The sequence below is a fragment of the Lithobates pipiens genome, unplaced genomic scaffold (genome assembly GCF_037356315.1).
Source record: "Lithobates pipiens isolate NorthernLeopardFrog02 unplaced genomic scaffold, aLitPip1_a1.2 Scaffold_1, whole genome shotgun sequence".
In the NCBI taxonomy this organism is placed as follows: domain Eukaryota; kingdom Metazoa; phylum Chordata; class Amphibia; order Anura; family Ranidae; genus Lithobates; species Lithobates pipiens.
The window spans coordinates 218,268,109-218,288,381 of NW_027507685.1; the positions used below are offsets into that span (position 1 = coordinate 218,268,109).

The 20,273-nt window shown below is 43.0% G+C and overlaps 1 protein-coding gene across 7 annotated transcripts in view; it reads left to right on the forward strand.

Annotated features, from left to right (window-relative positions):
- The window catches only part of SIPA1L3 (signal induced proliferation associated 1 like 3), a 277,415-nt gene that overhangs the window by 193,902 nt on the left and 63,240 nt on the right, over positions 1 to 20,273 (forward strand). For all 7 annotated transcript variants that reach the window (XM_077482696.1, XM_077482750.1, XM_077482741.1 and 4 more), the window contains exons 8-10: positions 5,379 to 5,482; positions 12,103 to 12,260; positions 18,939 to 19,515. In XM_077482696.1, coding sequence (XP_077338822.1) covers positions 5,379 to 5,482; positions 12,103 to 12,260; positions 18,939 to 19,515 — 839 coding nt within the window. The remainder of the gene's footprint in view (positions 1 to 5,378; positions 5,483 to 12,102; positions 12,261 to 18,938; positions 19,516 to 20,273) is intronic.

Sequence of the window (20,273 nt, forward strand, 5' to 3'; positions counted from 1 at the left end):
GTCACTGATCTCTGAATGGGGAGATGCTTGTTTACATTAGCATCTCCCCGTTCTTCCTCTCCGTGAGGTGCTGGCTGCCTCATAAAGGGCCACATACAGGTACATTAGTTTGCCTGTATGAGCCCTTTTGCTGATGTATATCAGCGTGAGGCGGTCAGCAAGCAGTTAATTGGTACCTGCTCCCACTTCTGCAATCCTCACCTAGACAAGGAAGATGCCCCTTGCCCTACCTTCTTCCCTTCCAAAGCCTCCTGGGACATGTCACATTTCTCAGGAAGCTGCAGGACCATTAGCAGGGTGCTAATAAAGTTTGTGTCCTTTTACCATTGTCATTGAAAGTAAAAGAAAATCCCAAATTGTACCTAGAAAATTAGTAGAGGAGAAATCTTCCAATGGGGACACTAGTTCTGGTGACCTGGGGGTCCCCAAGAGATTCCCTTAATTTACAGGGATTTCCTCTCACTTAACTGTTTTGGCTATGGGACAGGAATTAAAGGGGAGATCTGCGAAATGTGACAGAGATGGCAAAAAGAAAAAAATAATAATAATGGCAGGTATTATAACCCTCCCTTGCTCTATCCAAAATGGGAAAAAAAAAGTGTTGCTTAGGCCCCTTTCACACTGAGACGGTTTTCAGGCGCTACAGCGCTAAACATAGCGCCTGAAAAAAACCTTCACACTAGAGCGGTGCGCTGGCAGGACGGTGAAATAAGTCTTGCTAGCAGCATCTTTGGAGCGGTGAAGGAGCGGTGTATTCACCGCTCCTAAACCGCTCCTACCCATTGAAATCAATGGGGCAGCGCGGCTATCCCGGCGGCAAAGCGCAGCGGCGCTTTGCGGGCCGGTTGTAACCCTTTTTAGGCGTCGTTTTAGCGGCAGTATTTGGCCGCTAGCGGGGCAGTTTTAACCCCCGCTAGCGGCCAAATACTGCCGCTAAAACGACGCTAAAAATAGCGCTTCTTTACCGCCGACGCCGCTCCCGCCCCAGTGTGAAAGGGGCCTTAGAGTTCTGCCAAAATTTTTTTTATTTCTTTTAGACCTTATTTGAAATGTGAAGCAAAGCTGGTTCCCTTCACCAATAGTGAAAATCACCCCAAAATGTGCTTTGATTCGTTTTCAGCAAGTTCAGCTGAAATAGACACATTGGGGGAGATTTACTAAAACAGGAGCATTCAGAATCTGGCGCAGCTGCGCATAGTAGCCAATCAGCTTTTAACATCAGCTTGTTCAATTAAGCTTTGATAATAAAACCTGGAAGCTGATTGGTTTCTATACAGAGCTGCACCAGGTTTTGTACGCTCCAGTTTTAGTAAATTAAAGCGGAGGTCCACCCTAAAGTGGACCTTCCGCTCATCGGAACCCCCCCCCCCCCCCCTCCGGCGCCACAATTGGCACCTTTCAGGGGGGAGGGGGGTGCAGATACCTGTACAGTACAGGTATCTGCACCCACTTCCGGGATAGCTCTCTGCGGAAAGGGGCGTCAATTACGCCCCTTTCCGCAAGTGCCCGCCCCTTTCCGCAAGTGCCCCGCTGCCTGCTGGGAAAACACACAGATCCCAGAGGCCGCGGGGACCGTCCTTATTGCGCAGCGCGACTCGCGCATGCGCAGCAGGGAACCGGGAAATGAAGCCAAAAGGCTCCATTTCCTGATTCCCATACCCAAGATGGCGGCGGCAGCACCCGAGAGACGATCTACAGATCGGCTTCGGGTGCCGACATCGCAGGCGCGCTGGACAGATAAGTGTCACTATTTTAAAAGTCAGCAGCTGCAGTATTTGTAGCTGCTGGCTTTTAAAAAAAAAAAAAACGTGGAGTCCCGGCGGACTCCCGCTTTAACCCCACTGTGTGGAGCGGGTCTTCCTCCTATATGCATAAGGGGGTCTTTGACAGAAGCTTAAAGCGGGAGTCCGCCGGGACTCCGCGTTTTTTTTTTTTTTTTTTTTTTAAAGCCAGCAGCTACAAATACTGCAGCTGCTGACTTTTAAAATAGTGACACTTACCTGTCCAGCGCGCCCGCGATGTCGGCACCCGAAGCCGATCTCTAGATCGTCACTTGGGTGCTGCCGCCGCCATCTTGGGTATGGGAATCAGGAAATGGAGCCTTTCGGCTTCATTTCCCGGTTCCCTACTGCGCATGCGCGAGTTGCGCTGCGCAATAAGGACGGTCCCCGCTGCCTCTGGGATCTGTGTGTTTCCCAGCAGGCAGCGGGGCAATTGCGGAAAGGGGCGGGCACTTGCGGAAAGGGGCGTAATCTACGCCCCTTTCCGCAGAGAGCTATCCCGGAAGTGGGTGCAGATACCTGTACTGTACAGGTATCTGCACCCCCCTCCCCCCTGAAAGGTGCCAATTGTGGCGCCGGAGGGGGGGAGGGTTCCGATGAGCGGAAGGTCCACTTTAGGGTGGACCTCCGCTTTAAGGCGGATATTGGGCTCTGAACTGATGGCTTCATTCATCAACATGTGATCCACATAGGGGTAGAGTGTTACCTACTAAAGAAGTGAAGCAATTCTCTGATTTATACAAAACTGCATATTTTTTTCTGAGCATCTGAAAGTTCAGGATAATGTTCTATAAACTAATAAGTTGAATTTGAACTCTTCTCTATTGCCTGCAAAAGTCTCAGATTAAAAAACAAAACAGAAAAAACCTGCTGATTTTACCCTCCTGATTATTTGGCAAAAGCAACATCAATTAAAAATCAGCCTGCTTTGCGAGGCTGTGATCTTGTCACACACTTGACAGGTTCATTCTGGCAATTCTGCTCTGCACTTGCCAAATGTATCAGGAAGAAGCCATTCAAACCCACAGGATCTTATTAAAATATGTGACAATGTCAACTTAACCAAAATACAGGTTTATTTCTCTTGCAAAATCAAAATTAAAGACAGAATGCTTGCTAGAGGTAAGCACCCACGTTTTGCTTGCACTAGTCTTTAAATGGCTCTGACAGTGCGGTCATACTTGCATACAGAAAGATCATTTCCACTTACTAAATAATATACAAAGCTATATATCTGGGCTAAAGAGGGACATTATTGCAGTAATGGTGGACGACAACACCCCCCCCTATCAGATGTCAAGAGCCCCCCACCCTCCCTTACATTACAGTACACCTTATTTTGGGCTGCTGCCGGGAAGGAGCTGGGAAGCAGTGCAGGGTCTGGAGGAGAACTGGAGTCTGCTGAATGCTGAGACCAGGGGAGGTGGAGATTAAGGGGGGCCCCTTAAGGTGCCCCTGAAATGGCCCCTGTTGGGCCATATTTGGTCTGCAGGCCCTGTTTGACACATGTGGTCTAGAACATAATATATAACTAATCACAATCATTCACTGTAACCTACTTCACCGATATTACATACGTGGTACGAGGACCACGATGAATCTTGGCCATATAGTCTTAAACATAAATATGGACTGCCGTTCCACTTATCCAACATGGCACCCCTAATGCCCAACCACTGATAGACGAACACAAGGACTGCTATAGATGCCAACATGGACTTCATACGAAACAATAGGATTATGTGAATAATCCAGCAAAAAGCTTATAACCAAATAGCTTTTATATTTGCCCAATCATAGACCTAGACCTAAACTATACTATTGCCTAGATACTAGTCCAATCAATCCACATAATTAAAGGGATCCACCAATCTATAAGTGTATAACTGGTAACAGACTAGTTCTTATATCCATATGGGGAAGATGTCTCAAGGCCCATATGGACACAATGTAGAAAAAGCAAAGTGTAAACATATTTAAGTTAAAGTGATCATAATTCTAATCGCATCCATTACTAACAGGGCACTCTGAGGGATGTTACACAATCTATTAAAATATATTACCCAATGTTAGTACCAACTGTCCACATCACAGGAGCATCCCAGATAAAATAGATGTCTGTTTGTTATTAAAGTCCTTATAGAAAAAAAACCCAAGGGAGGGGTCAATCATCTCCATGTGATATTGCAAACCAATGATAAGCAGTTATTTGAGGGATCCCATATGACACTGTTGACATTGTTTGGGGAGGGGAAACTTCCCCATTTGTAGAATGTTTCTGTTCTTTGTCCTTACACATTTAAATTTTCATGTTATTTGGTCTACATCATGTACAACTTTCTTCAGCTGAACTTCACTCCCTTTCCACCCATCTGTTCTTATCAGTGATGCCTGGCTCTCACCAGAAAGCATAGTCCTCTGTGCAAAAGTTCCAGCATTGTCCTGTTGTGAGCCACTGATCAGTTGTCACAGTCTAAGGCCCGGCCATACATGGTTCAAATCTCGGCCGGTTCAGTAGGAACTGTTATAAGGTAGACTGACTGTACCTAGTTGATCGATCAACTTGGATACCACCAGCCTGCCGGATTTTCTTGCAGTTGCAGCGGCTGCTATAGCTGCTAGCGATAATCGCTGTCTTTTCCCTGTAGGGATGGCTGCCCCAGCCCCCCCCTGCCAGGAGGAGACAATGGCGAGGCAGGATGGATTCCTGCATCAGCACTGTCTGTGTTTGCAGGAAAGACATTTGTTTTGTGTATGGCCGGCCTTAGTCCCACTCCTCCATCTTGGTGCACTCAGTCATCGGGAGCCTAGCTGCCTCTTCCAGGTTCTCACAGCCAGTCCTCCCATGGTGCACACCAACTTCTCTGTGAATGGGGTCTTTCTCCTACACCCTCCTGGGATATCCCCATCACATATCCCTGGAGGCTGCAGGAGTAGGATGCTTTATTCTCGCCTAGGCCGTAGGGATATAGATCAAGCTAAAAAAACAACTATTGTGTGGATAGCTGAGGGTTGGCTGATGAAGGGACTCAAAGACCCTTTTACAGGGTAAAGGTCCTCATTAAAGGAGTGGTATGGCCGAAGGTTGGCCATACTTCTCCTATGGATCACATTAGTGCAGTTCTTCTGTACTACTGTGACCTGTTGTCAACTGACATCACTCAGCCGGGCCAAGATTGATGCTGCATCCACGTAGGTGATTATAAGGTTTGGTTTATTTTTTTATATAAACCCCATACTTCTCTTCTAATTTTTAATTCTTCATATCTTTGTATCTCAAGTACCACTGCTGTGGTGCCTTTTGTGCTGCCATACCTACAAACCTTGTGCTGATGAAGGGCTGGGATTTAAAAACTGCTGTCCAGGAATCGGTGCTTTGGTTCTGCAAAAGGCCACGTGATGCTTTAAAAACCCAGTGGGTGGCACATCCATGTAAAATCCTGCCAATGCGAAATGTAATTCACCCTAAAGTCCATTCACCTTTTGTAGAGGGTTGTTTTTATATCTCCCCCAGTGTGCATTGCCTGAAGTCTCCCTGTATGTTCGTGTCTTTTCAAAATTCCAATTGATCACTCCCCTTCCTTTTTTTTTTTCTAGCCGATTCCACAGGATCGCACTCGTTGTATACCAACTACCAGGACTATGAAATCATGTTCCACGTGTCTACAATGCTACCATACACTCCAAACAACAGACAGCAGGTATGTCCCACCATTGTAGGGGAGTGCAGCCCAGCACAGTGCAGCTTCTGAATACTTAATGATTTCTAAGCAATTCGTAATTTATTATATGACCACATGAGAGCTTTTCATGAAGATGATTTTGTAGGTCAGACATGCAGAGATTTCAGAACAATATTATCTTGTCTTATGGGAAGTCTCATTCATTATTCTAGATTTTGGGCACAGACAGACAAGATTGTATAGATGCTGATATGTAAAGTGTAAATTTGAAGTATGTCACTTCAAAGCAAGCATATTTATTTCCTCGTGTTTTCTTCCCTGCAAAAATGATGTAACTACAGCAAAATAAATACTTCTTGACCTGCCAGAAATCCAATGTGTTCCTAACCTTGTTTTTGGGATGACAACACAGTGCATTTGCTGCACTCAAATCCCAATCACTGTTTTCAGTCTTGCCTGCTGGATTACTGTCCTTTTCCCCAATCATACATTTATTTATATGACAGCAAAACAGTACTGCTACCCATGCCTCCTTAGAGGCCTGCCCACACTGTGTATAGGAAAAGGGCTGTTAGGAGATGTAGCTCTGGGTGGCATGTCTACATTATTGGGAACTGAGCTCCCAACAACTCCGCTTGCAAGAATTTTACAAGCCTATTGATATCACATGAAGCAATAAAAAGTTTTTTCTTGCTTCTGGCACAAAGTCAAAGAAAAGAAAATGATCCTGGGATGTGCCGTAGAGAGGTAGAGGAATATTATTATTACAGTAGAAGTCCACCCTAACACTAAAATCCCTGCATCTATGGACTTTCACGATCTAACACTAATCTAGTCCTTTTCTGAAGCCGATCTCACCCGATCCCACGCTGAGCTGCGGCTTCGCTGTGGATGTTGGTGCAGAGGACACATGCAACAATGAAAGCCCCATAGTAACTCTATGGGCGACGTCACTTCCCATTCATTTCACAGCCGTTGTCGGCTGTGTCCTCTGCAGAGCTTCCGCCGCTGGAGACCAGCCCAGGGCCGCTTAAAAAAAAAAAAAAAGATGTATACTGATTTCTTCTTTACAGGGCTAGATGGATTCGTGTTAGATTGTGGATGTCTGCAGATGCAGGATTTTAGTGTTGGGGTGGACTTCTACTTTAATGTAGGAGCTTATATAGTTCTGGCAATTACAAAAATAAATATTAACAACTTCTTTATCCATGCCCATCAATGCAGCCTCAGCTGTGCCCATCAATGCAGCGTGACTCATGCAGAGGAAAAGGGTGGCGGAAGAGGAAAGCCAGTCAGGTCATCAGAGAGTGGTGGTTGCCCGCTGTAACAGCTTTCAATTGAATTGCTGTCCGCTCACCATCACGCACAGTCCTGCCTCCTGACCCGGTGCCTATGATAGACAGAACAAGTCCTGGCATTGGACTGGTGTTCTGTCTATCATAGCTGCCGGATCAGGAGGCGGGGCTGTGTGTGACGGCAACCGGACGGCAATTCAAATGAAAGCTGTTACAGCAGGCAACCACCGCTCTGTGATGATCTGGCCAGCTGCTCTCTTCCTCCATGCTCCCTTCCTCTGGGTGATCGCTGGGAGAATGGCTCCCATTCAACCCCGCCTGCTGGCGATGCCCCACTCCAATGCCCTGAAGCAGCCTACGCTCGCCCTCAATCATTTTCCACTCGCCAAATGCAAGCAGGTGAGTGGAAATTTTGAAGGCTGTGTTATAAGTCCCTATCAGACCAGTGGGTTTCTTGCCCCCCAAGGTGCCAAGTGTCCTGATTTGGAGTATTTTTCCTTGTAAAAATGTGGCAGTCATCGGCTCACTGCAGACTTTTTTTTTTTGTTGTTCTATAATTCTCAATTACAAAATCTCCATCATGAAAAGCTTTGGAGTGACCCTGCTCTAAAAGGGTGTTTTAATAGGCAATTACTAAGTCTTTCCTGCCTCTCTTAAAGTAGATGTTTGATCAGCTTAAAGAAGGGGATTGTGGGGAATTGCTTTAATCTTGGCTCATTCTGTCACCAGTGAACCGTCATGTAGACTGGCTGTAGTCACAGGACAAATTGAAGTTTCTACTCAAGGACTTCTGTGTAACATTTATTATGTCCAGTTACGGAATGTTCAAAGGACGAGTACAGCAGCACAAAGGAACTTTGTGTGTCCGCCATTCTGTTTACTACAGCTGCACTGTACAGATTTTCTGAGCAAATTCAATTTTTTAGGCATGTCCTCTAAATTCAGCATTAGAAGCATAGTTGGGCCCTACCTGAATAGGGCATTTTTCTCATACTACACACTTTGTCTCATACCGTGTGCATTCCACTGTCTTATTACTGAAACTACAGGTAGGTTTTCCCTTGTGCATAGTTCCATTCAATAATTCATATGAAAGTGTATTTATCATACCACACTGTCTACCAACAAATAGGATGTATGTACACTAAATTGTTGTCCCTATACTACGTTTAGAATAGGGACAAGTTGGAACCCCTGTCATGTTTTTACTGCTGTCTGGGGCTTCGTTAGTTTTTTGATCATTCTCTTGTACTCTGGTTTACCCAAACAGAAAGCCAGAGAAAGCATGCAACCACAATACTGGCAGAAATAAGCGGGTTCTAGCTTTCCCCTACTCTACTTATCAGAACACACAGCATCTCTGTCTACAGTGCATCCTGAAAGTATTCACAGCGCTTCGCTTTTTCCACATTTTATGTTACAGCCTTATTCCAAAATGGATAAAATTCATTATTTTCCTCAATTCTACAAACAATACCCCGTCATGAAAACATGAAAGAAGTTTGTTTGAAATCTTCGCAAATTTAATAGAAATAAAAAAAACTTCCATGTACATAAGTATTCAGAGCCTTTGTTCAATACTTTTTTGAAGCACCTTTGGCACCAATTACAGCCTCAAGTCTTTATGACTTTGATGAGCTACAAGCTTGGCACATCTGTTTTTGGGATATTTTTCCCACTCTTCTTTGCAGGACCTGCCAAGCTCCATCAGGTTGGATGGGGAGTGTCAGTGCACAGCCATTTTCAGATCTCTCCAGAGATGTTCAATCAGGTTCTGGCTGGGCCGCTCAAGGACATTCACAGCGTTGTCCCATAGCCACTCCTTTGTTATTTTGGCTGTGTGCTTATGGTCATTGTCCTGTTGGAAGATGAACCTTCGCCCCAGTCTGAGGTCCAGAGTGCTCTGGAGCAGGTTTTCATAAATTATGTCTCTGTAGATTGCTGCATTCATCTTTCCATTGATCCTGACTTGTCTCCCAGTTCCTGCCAATTAGAAACATCCCCACAGCATGATACTGCGAGAACCATTGTGCTTAGTGTCCTTGTCCTATTGGAAGATGAACCATCATCCCAGTCTGAGGTCCAGAGCACTCTGGAGAAAGTTTTCATCAAGGATGTCTCTATACATTGCTGCATTCATCTTAGCCTCGATCCTGACTAGTCTCCTAGTTCCTGCCACTGAAAAATATCCCCACAGCATGATGCTGTCACCACCATGCTTCACCGTAGGGAATGGTATTGGCCAGGTGATGAGTGGTGCCTGGTTTCCTCCAGACATGACACTTGCCATTCAGGCCCAAGAGTTGAATCTTTGTTTCATCAGACCAGGGAATTTTGTTTCTCATAGTCTGAGAGTCCTTCAGATGTCTTTTGGCAAACTCCATGTGGGCTATCATATGCCTTTTACTGAGGAGTGGCTTCCGTCTGGCCACTCTACCATACAGGCCTGATTGGTGGAATACTGCAGAGATGGTTGTTCTTCTGGAAGATTCTCCTCTCTCCACATAGAAACACTGGAGCTCTGTCAGAGTGACCATCAGGCTCTTGGTCACCTCCCCGACTAAGCTCCTTCTCCCACGATTGCTCAGTTTGGCCAGGAGGCCCGCTCCAGAAGGAGTCCTAGTGGTTCCAAATGTTTTCTATTTACGGATGATGGAGGCCACTGTGCTCATTTGTACCTCAATCCTGCAGACATTTTTCTGTACTCTTCCCCAGATCTGTGCCTCCATACAATCCTGTCTCAGAGGTCTACTGACAATTCCTTGGACTTCATGGCTTGGTTTGTCCTCTGACACGCACTGTTAACTCTGGGGCAGAAAAAAAAAAGAGTACCGTATGTGCCTTTCCAAATCCTGTCCAATCAACTGAATTTACCACAGATGGTTGTAGAAACATCTCAAGTATGATCGGTGGAAACACGAGGCACCTGAGCTTTTGAGTGTGATGGCAAAGGCTGTAAATACTTAGGATTTTTTCATATATTTTATTTTTAATAAATTTGCAAAGATTTCAAACTTCTTTCAGGTTGTAGTTATGGGGTATTTTTTGTAGAATTTTGAGGAAAATAATGAATTGAATCCATTTTGGAAGACATAACAATGTGGAAAAAGTGAAGCGCTGTGACTACTTTCCAGATACACTGTATTTTTAAAAGACCTCTATTTCTGTCTGTGTTGCTGTTGGAGATTTTTCCTCACTTCCTGGCTGGTAAAATCAGTGACTGTGTGAGGCAATCTCCCCAACAAGAGTGCCAGATATCATTAAAGAAGGCAGTGGTTTTAATCTGTCCACAGTTCAAAACTAAAAACAAAAAACAAATGTGTTGCAACGTACAGGACAAAGGATCTGTAGTCCTAGATCATGGATTATATATATTCATTTATTTATTACAGGTAGAGAGAAAATGAAAACTCCAGGCAGTTAGTGCTGTGGTTGGCATTCAAACCAATGACCCTAGCACTGCTAGGCAGAAGTACTAAGCACTTAGCCACTGTGCTGCCACGTGCCTCTACCCTTAGGTGATTGAATGCTGGCAAAAGCTTTGCTGAGAACACACCCAGTTCACTCTCATATAACACACCCACTCCATGGAACTCCATTTATTTATTTTTTTCTTTTGCTATTATTATTATTATTCAGGATTTATAAAGTCCCAACAGTTTGCGCAGCGCTTTACAATATGAGGGCAGACCGTACAATTAAAATACAAATCAATACAGGAGGAATCAGAGGGCCCTGCTCGTTAGAGTTTAGTTAGTGGTCCTCTCTCCCTTGGGGAAGTTTATACACCAATCCTTTTTTATTTTTCTTCAATACTTCTGTTCTTGTAGGCCTGTTTGCCATAGTTTACTAAATTGCTGCCCACCCCTCAGATTATTGCTTGGGGACGTCCCGTGGTCTATGGCTACAGATCCTGTGTTCTGTACTGTACAATTAGGAAATTTGGAATTTTGACCTACCTGTAAATTCAGTATCTTGGAGTACAGTATGGGACATGTATTGTCTCCCCCCCCCCCCCCCCTCGTTCTTTGTTTCTCCTTATTACTTGCTAAAAACAACTATAGCCCCCTATGGAGTGGGGAAGGGTTATATAAAGATACATTGGGTTGCGTTTCCAGCAAAGCTTTTGCCAGTGTCCGATCACCTGCGGGTAGTGCCATATAACCCATTGTGTATGACTACATATCCTGTGTCCTGTACTCCAGAATATGGAATTTATAGGGTTGGCAAATATTATTAAATGCATTAGGGCTGAAACAACTAATCGATTATGAAATTAATTGATTACTATTTTCATAATCGATGAATCAGCCAGTAACATAATGGGTTAAAAAAAACTAAAATGAGCCCTTTATATTACAAAAGAGCAAATAATCGTTACTGTAAATTATACTTTCACAGTTCTACAGTAAAAAGAAAAAAATTAACCCCTTACAGTAGTGATTATCTGCTTTTTTTTTTTTTTTTGTACTATAAAGGGCTCATTTTAGTTTTTTTTTAACCCCATTATGTTACTAAATGTCTTCACATCTGTGTGTTTTTTGGTGCTTTATGCAGAAACACTACAGTTCATTTAACATGGTTTCCTATGGGACACATTCACATCTACACTTTTTTCAGCTGCTGCGTATTTGGAAAGGGTCAAGGACTTTTTTTAACGCAAAATGGTGCTTTTTTTGGTTCAATATACTTCAATGGAGAAGCTGCAGAAAAGCATGTAATGCGTTTTTGCAGCAATTTTTTTTTTTAATCTGCCCAACAACAAATTGGTAAAAAAAAAGTTTGTCTCTTCTAATAGTATATACAGTATATCTCCTCTAATAGCGTATATACAGTATATCTCTTCTGTCTGTTATTCTCTAGTGGATTTGATACTTTGCTTCCTAACCATATAGTTGGTTGTTTATCTTTACCACTGCATAGAGATATTTAAGAATAAAATTGCTTTTTTTTTTTTTAAACTTTACAAATTAACTAAATTATACACCACACTTTTTGTTTTTAAAGTTATTAACCAATTAATCGATTAATCGAAACAATAATCGGCCAACTAATAGATTATGAAAATATTCGTTATTTTCAGCCCTATAATGCATAGGTTTAGTTGTAAACTACTTGAGGGGCTCTGTTTCTTATGTTGCCAGTTAGCGTATCTGTCTTTCAGAAATGACCTGCAACTGGGGCTAACTTTTGGATGTAGCATATTGGACTGCCCTTAGACATAGCCTTTTACTGCAGCTGAAGACTACATGGGTTCTAATGCTATTGTTTTCTTTAGTTTGGATATTGGTTCTAATCCTCATTTTTAACTGATGCTTTGTGTCTCTCCTTCTCTCATTCCAGCTTCTTAGGAAAAGACACATAGGAAATGACATTGTGACCATCATCTTCCAGGAGCCCGGTGCTCTTCCCTTTACGCCTCAGAATATTCGCTCACACTTCCAGCACGTATTCATTATTATTCGAGCCCATGAGCCTTGCACTGACAATGTCTGCTACAGGTGCGTTCTTTTTTTCACATCCGCTTTTTCTCCCGTAACCTCTTTAGCGCCAGAAGGTTTACCCCACTTCATGACCAGGCTATTTTTTGTGATATGGTTATTTTAACTGACAATTGCATGGTCGTGCGATGTCTGTGCTCAAATAAAATTGATGTCCTTATTTTCCCACAAATAGAGCTTTCTTTTGGTGGTTTTTGATCACCTGCAGTTTTTATTTTTTGCACTATACACAAAAAAGGACCATCCATTTTACTTTCTGCTATAGAACACATCCAATAAAAAAATGTAACAAATAAAATGTATTCATCAATTTACCCCAATATTCTGCTACATTGATTGATAAAAAAAAGCAAAAAAACAATAAGCGTATATTGATTGGTTTGCGCAAATGTTATAGCATGTACAAACTATGGGATATATTTCTGTAATTTTCTTTTTTTTTTTTTTTACTAGTAATAGCAGCTTTCATCGATTGATTTTTATCAGGACTGCCACATTGTGGCAGATAAATCTGATGCTAAGTGCCACTTTTTGGGGACCAGTGACACTAATACAGTGCTAAACAAAAAACTCTCACTGTACTAATGACACTGGCAGGGAAGGGGTTAACATGAGGGGCAATCAAAGGGTTAAATGTGTTCCCCTGGAGTGCTTGTTAACTGTAGAGGTGGAGGTGCTTTGACTAGCAGAAGACAGAGATCCATGTTCCTGCTTAGCAGAAACGCCAGATCTTCATTTTCCCCTCTGACAGAATGGCGATCTGCCTTGTTTACCTAGGCAGACCGCTGTTCTATCTGCCTCGGGAACAATCGGGTGATTGGCTCCCACTGTGCCCATCACAGCGGGAGAGGTAATGACAGTGGTGTGCGTGCATGCCCCAGACTCGGCAGTCTAAATCACTTATGGGTACGTGATTTTGCGCTGAAGGGCCACCCTGCTGCAGTATATGTATGTGAGGTGGTCCAGAAGCGGTTACACCACTAAGTATTTTAAAGGTAGAGATCCCATTTCTGGATAGATTTAGGTTTTCATGGCATCAATCATTTCTTTTCGTTTTCAAGCTCCCTCATTGTTTTAGGGGTTCACCCAAATATGAGTTTCCAACTTGTCTTTTTAACTACTGAAAGTTGGGGGTTTTGAGGCTGACCAAAGCACGAAAATCACAAGCTGTGCATTAACAGCAAAACATTTTAACGCATTTGGGTCAGAATTGATAGAAATGAGATGGCAACTCTAATATTGTTCCAAAAATTTCTGGGCCCCTTACAGTTATAGGTTTTCTTAAATTAAAGCAGCATTCCAGGAATTCAGCTACTTTGTAAAAAAAAAAACATCTGACAGGTATATTGTGCTCCAGAAAGATAACTTCTGGAGCTCCAGCACTGTTGACGACGATCTGTTCTTTCACAAGCAGAGTCCCTGGAACTGCTATACCCACTCCTCCCTTCCTTCTGCCCTTTTGCAGAAGCCTTTCTATTATATGAACTAATTTGCAAAATACAAAGGCTTCTGTGAATGGGCAGAGGAGGGGAGGGCAAAGGTGCTGTGTGTGCATCTCTCTCACAGCCAGAGTGTATACTCCTGGACTGCAATAAATTTGTCGTATGCAAGTAAGAGTCCCAGAGGGGACATTTTTTATATTTTACTATTTATTACTTATTTTGAATAGCGTTAGGGAGGGTTATACCCCCTGTCCATTTATTTATTTTTGTGTCCCATTGGGGAGATTTTCCCTCACTTCCTGTCCCATAGTTAAAACAGGAAGTGATAGGAAATCCTTGCAAATTAAGGGAAATCCCTAGGGACTCACCAAAACGAGTGTTTCACCATTATTTTTTTGGGGACAACCCAAATTTTGTGATTTTCTTTCACTTTTAATGATAATGGTAAACAAGACAAATCAAGAGGGTGAATCTCCCTAAAGGGGGGGGGGGGGGGGGGCGGGCACAGACAGCAATAAAAATGGACAGGTGTTCTAATCCATTTCCACTCCATCCAAAACTAAAAAAAGGTTTTGTCTTTAGATGTTGTTCTCATTTATTGACTCAAAAGGCAAAACCAAATCCACATGACTGTTGGAGAACTAGTATTTTCAGAAGGTGATCTCTGCAGTGGCAGCCCACGTATTTTGGGTTTACTGTAAGCACCAATGTTTGTTTATTTCTCCTGCGTGGAGTAGAACAAGTTGCTTGCGTCAGGTTACGGAGCAGCATAGTTGACATACCTTAATCGTAACGTGGCTTGATTTTAAAATGCTTTCGTACTTTACCAGTTTCTAGGAGTGAAGGTTTTTGATTCAGGTATCGGGAGGGTTTCTCTTATGAACTTTGTGTTGTTTTTTTCTGATGTCTGCTTTCACAGTCTATATTTTACAGTGTTGTCCCGTAGCAGTTCTATATTGTTTAATCACTTCCCCTAAATGGACTTACCTGTAGGTCTTGGGGATTCCGTGGTTCTGCCAGGGTTGTGGTTGCAGTCATGACACTGGTATTTTTTAGTTTTTTTTTTGTATAGAACTGACAATTCTCTATAATGTAAAAGTGATCTGCACGGTCCAGCGACTGGATCACTTTTACGTGTGTTGGAATGTGGACTCCCTGTCCTTCTGACACTTTCGGGGGCTCGCCCGTTCCACCAGGGAGCCCAGGACTGAAACTGGTGGTCGGGATGGTACACCATAGACATGTTTCCCGAAATCTAAATCGTCTAGGACTTTGTCACATTGGTTTAGGTTTTTTACAAGTTGTTACTGGCCTGTAAAGCATCTTTTATCAGACAGTTTTGAGAGCAGAGTAGAGATCTGGGGTCTAATAGACTCCAGATCTCTCAGTAAAGAGTACCTGTCACTTCCTCAAGTATCACATGAATTTTATTAATCCCTTGTGATAACAATAAAGTTGTTCACTTTTTTTTTAAAGAGATGGTGTAAAAAGAAAAAATACATTTAAATAAAATAATTTCAAAAATGTTAAATGCCCCCTGTACCCCTATGCTCAGGCACACGTCAGCCCCACACACACATGTAAATAGCAATCGCACCACACATTTGAAGTATCGCTGCGAATGTGGGCATGGGCATAATAATTATTAGCACCAGACCTATGTAACTCTAAACTGATAACCTGTAGAGACTTTTAAAGCATTGCATATGGAGATTTTTTTTAAACACTGTAGTTTGTCGCCATTCTACAAGCATGTGCAATTTTCTAGCGTGACATGTTGGGTATCTGTTTACTCAGCGTATCATCTGTTATATTTTAACAAACAATAAGATATTTTATTAGTTGTTGTGCACTAAAACTTGTTACAGTGTATTTTCTCCAAAGTATTTGCGTTTGAAAAACCGCTGTGCAAATATCATGTGACAAAAAAATTGCAGCAACCAACCTTTCTTTCTCCGGGGCCTTTGCTTTCAGAAAATATATATTTGGGTTATCAAAGTAGTTTTCTAGTAAAAAAAAAAAAGGCAATTTATTACACGTATGTGAGAAGTGTCAGAATTAGCCCAGGGGTCAAATGGTTAAAATCATAGTATAAATGGTAATTTGCTGTAAAAGTGCATTTACAATAGATCTACATCCCTTGAAACCTTTCAATATTAAGCTAGTGCTGGGGTTTATGATCACAGTAGTGTGCAAGGAAATCTCTTTGCACATTCTGGTTCATATTCATTCTATGTTTGCTGTAACCAAGCTGTTTATAATTCTGATTACAGTAAAGGGCCTGGGAGCTGAGCAGACTTAATCCTGGCTGGTGCTTAGACCATAAGCTCAGGCGTGTTTGGATCCTAAACCAAATAGTCTTGAGCTATCCTGCCAGGAAGCTGTCACTGCACAAGGTCTATCATAAGCGGCTGAGACATTCCCCACCCTTTGGCTGCATATATAGAAGGGGCGCCCTATGATTGTCTCTGCGCATTGACAGCTTCCTATCAGGATAGCTCAAGTAGGTTCGGACTAGCCTACAGAAATGTTCTAACACCTATGGTGTTATAACCCATAGTTCTCAATCCGATGCTGCCTTCCTCATGTGACAAAACTGTAAATAGACACAGGATGGCACAAACGCCCTAGTGCATTACCACCATCAACTTTTATTAAATACAATAGCCAAAAACATAGTCAAGCCACAAAGTTCTCAAGCAAAATATTATTCATAGTTATCCGCATGGGTTTTACGAAAGGTCGTTCTTTCCACAGCATAAAGCTTTATGAAACTCTGGTTAGGCCACATCTGAAGTATTCTATCCAGTTCTGGTCACCAGGCCTCAGAAGGGATGTGTTGGAACTGGACAGAGTCCAAAGGAAGGCAACAAAACTAATAAGGGGACTGGAGGAGCTCAGTTACAAGAAAAAACTACAAGCACTAAATTTATCGCTACCACTGCTTGCTTTTTTTGTTTTTATTGAAAATAAATAAACTTTATGTAAAAAAAAAAAGGGGGGGGGAATATGGGAAATAGACACTGACACACATGCACCTACACATATGGCCATTTTGTTGTCTTCATCATATTTGTATGTTGACTGTTTCAAATGGTTATCTGTCTTGTAAACTGCATCTGATTTTAAACTTTGTATGCAACATTTTTTTATCTCTTTCAAATAAAATATATTTGTTTTATATATTATTGAAATTGTGGATGCCCTAAAAAGTCCCATTCAGAGGGGTTTTCCATTAGGTGTACACGGTACGGCAGGCACATATCAACAATATGAATGTTGTAGCAAACACATTAAATTGGAGTTTAGGCCATGCTGATTTATTAACCGCCAGGGTTGAGCTCAGGTGTATTTGGATGCGAGTTCAAACCTGTAAACCTTTTATTGCAAAAGCCAAAAACATACAAACATGGGAAGGAAGAAGCGTTTTGAATCTCAACTTCAGCTTTAGGCGATGCTAAATTTGCTGTAGCTGGAAGGCTGACACATTACGGAGGACATGCCCCCTTCCTCAGAGCTCTAAGGAAGGGGTCATGTCCCCCGAAACACGTCAGCCTTCCTACTGCAGGGTATATGACATTGTCTAATGCTGGAGTTGAGTTTTGGAATGCTTGTTCCTACCCATGTTTGAGTGTTTTTGGCTTTTGCATTTTAAGGTTTACAGGTTCGGGCTAGCATATACACGTGAGCTCAACCCTGGTGGTGAATAAAGCAGCATGGCCTAAATGCTGCTTTATTGGTCATTGAGAAATTGACTGCTTCACTTTGCTTGAGAACTTTGTAGCAGTTGACTTAAAAGATATTAGAAAAACTTTTTGATCAAATGGTCGCAAACACATAAACATTGACCTTAAAGAGGAAGTAAACCCTTCCAAACAACTTGGACCTATAGGTAAGCCTAGATTAAGGCTTACCTGTAGGTCCAAGCAATATCTCCTAAACCTATATGGTTTAGGAGATATTTGCCCGAAAATGGGCACCGCTGTCTACGGCGCATGCGCCGTAGACAGCGGCGCGCAGGCGCACTAAATGCGGCAAATCCAAGAATGGATTTGCCTAATTTGTCGACTCCCGTGCGCATGCGCGGGAGTGACGTCATCGCGGCTTCGCCGTATGGCAGCGGCGGAGCTGCGAGACGGGACTCCCGTGCGCATGCGCGGGAGTGACGTCATCGCGGCTGCGCCGCTGTGATTCGTCGGAGCTGCGAGACGCCACCAGCAACATGGATGCGGCGGACTACAGGGGACAGCGGCGACTTCGCTGGCTCCTGTGTCAGGTAAGTGACACATAATGAGCTACTATGCGATGCATAGTAGTCCATTATGCTTTACCTTTGCAGGGAAAAAAAGAGGAAGTAAACCCATCAGGGTTTACTTCCTCTTTAAAGTGGTTGTAAAGGCATTCTCTGCATTAATATATAAAACCACCTGTGTGCAGCAGGCCCCCTTAAATTTACCTGAGCCCCATCTCGATCCAGCAATGTTGCACGAAAGCCTCAACTCTCTGGAACTTTCCCTCCTGATTGGCTGAGACGCAGTAGCGGGCTCCATTGGCACCCGCTGCTGTCAATCAAAGTCAGTGAGCCAATGAGGAGAGAGAGGAGGTGGGGCCAAGACACGGCTCTGTGTCTGAATGGACACCGAGAGCAGCGGCTTGGCTCAGGTGCCCCTATAGCAAGTTGCTTGCTCTGGGGGAACTCAGCAGGAGGGAGGAGCTAGGGGTGCCAGCGAGGAACCTGAGAAGAGGAGGATATGGGCTGCTCTGTGCAAAACGACTGCAGGTAAGTATGTTTGTTATTTTTAAACAAAACTTTAATATTACTTTAATAAAGGGGTTATTATACACGTGACCATATTGGTAGTACTATAAGCAGCTTAATGGTTAAGTAGTTCTTACTCTTGCTTTACAGTGCTGGGAGCTTGTATCTCTTTGCATCCTGGTCCCTGGAACACTATCCACATGATAAGTTCACTCCCTTGTTTCATTTGGTTTCCATCCAAATCTCCAAAAAACATTCTGGTGGTTTGACTGTCTTTCACATAACAATGTGGCCTTAATATTTGTGTGTGTCACTGGTGGGGGCATTAGATTGTAAGCTTTGTTGGGGGCAGCGGCTGGGATGGATGACCTTTTAGGGAAACAGAATTTGCTAGGACCATGAAAATGATTTAACGAAAAAACATTACCATTTTTGTGACAGTGTGGTCTATTCAGTACTTATATTTCTTCTCAACAGAGTGGCTGTAACAAGATCCAAAGATGTCCCTCCTTTTGGTCCTCCAATCCCCAATGGTGTCACGTTTCGGAAATCTGATGTGTTTCGTGACTTTCTTCTGGCCAAAGTGATTAACGCAGAGAATGCGGCACACAAGTCAGACAAATTCCACACAATGGCTACTCGTACAAGGCAGGAATACCTCAAGGACTTGGCTGAGAACTATGTCACCAATACGCCTATCGATACCACAGGCAAGTTTAACCTAATCTCCCTGACCTCCAAGAAGAAGGAGAGGACCAGAGCACGGGCCGGAGCGGAGCTGAACAGTACTGGTGCCCTGTGCTGGCGGGTCATGGCTCAAGACTTTTCCCAGGCAGCTGAGACAGAGTGCATTTTGGGCATCTCAAATGAGTTCATGGTCCTCATAGAGACTGTGACAAAAGAAGTTGTGTTTAACTGTTACTGCGCTGATGTAATTGGCTGGACCCCGGAACCACTGTCCCTCAAGATCTTTTATGGTCGCGGTGATCATATCCTTGTAAGGACACTGGATAGTATTGGAGAAGATATCCGGGAGATTGTTCAAAGGTTAAAGGTGAGTAAGATTTTTCTACTTTATCGTTGGTTTCTGATATGTAAGGGCAGATATGGGAGTATTGGGCAGAGGAAATATACTGGTGATACCAAAAACAACCTGTTGAGTGTTTAGATGCCTCTAACCTCCAATAGTAAATTATACATAACATCTCACGTGGGAAATATCTCCTTTTGTCAAGAAATTTGATCATTTAAAGTATGAGTTCACATTTTAAGAAATAACGAGCCTAACTCCCGCCCAATCCCTGCTGTACTTACCTCTTCTTTCGGCAAGGCTTCAGGGATGGATCAGTGCGATTCTGATTGGTCAGCGTCGGCACACAACATTGCTCTGATCTGTTCCTGAAGCCCTGCAGTGGGGATTTCAAATCCCTGGACCATTTTACCGGCTGCATGGGCACTGACTGCTCATCCCCCACCCACAGAGGGAAGTAAAGCCGGGCCCGGGGAGGAGTGTAGGGTACCATTTATTGTCAATGATGCTCAAAGGCAAGAGTGTTGCTTTTGGAAGCTAAAACAAGACATGACCAGCATTGGAACATAGAAATAATTGGCATGTACGTAGCTTTTATAATTTGTCTTGGAAATTCTGAAAAAATATTGCTTCGCTTTTATTCTTATTCTTCCCTACTGATAATCTGAAAGATTCACATATTTATTAATTGAAACCTTCCTTTTATATTGGCCCTTTTGGGAAGGGTTTGTAAATTATGGCCATTTAAGGCCTCTTTTTGGAAATTCTCTTTGGGATACCAA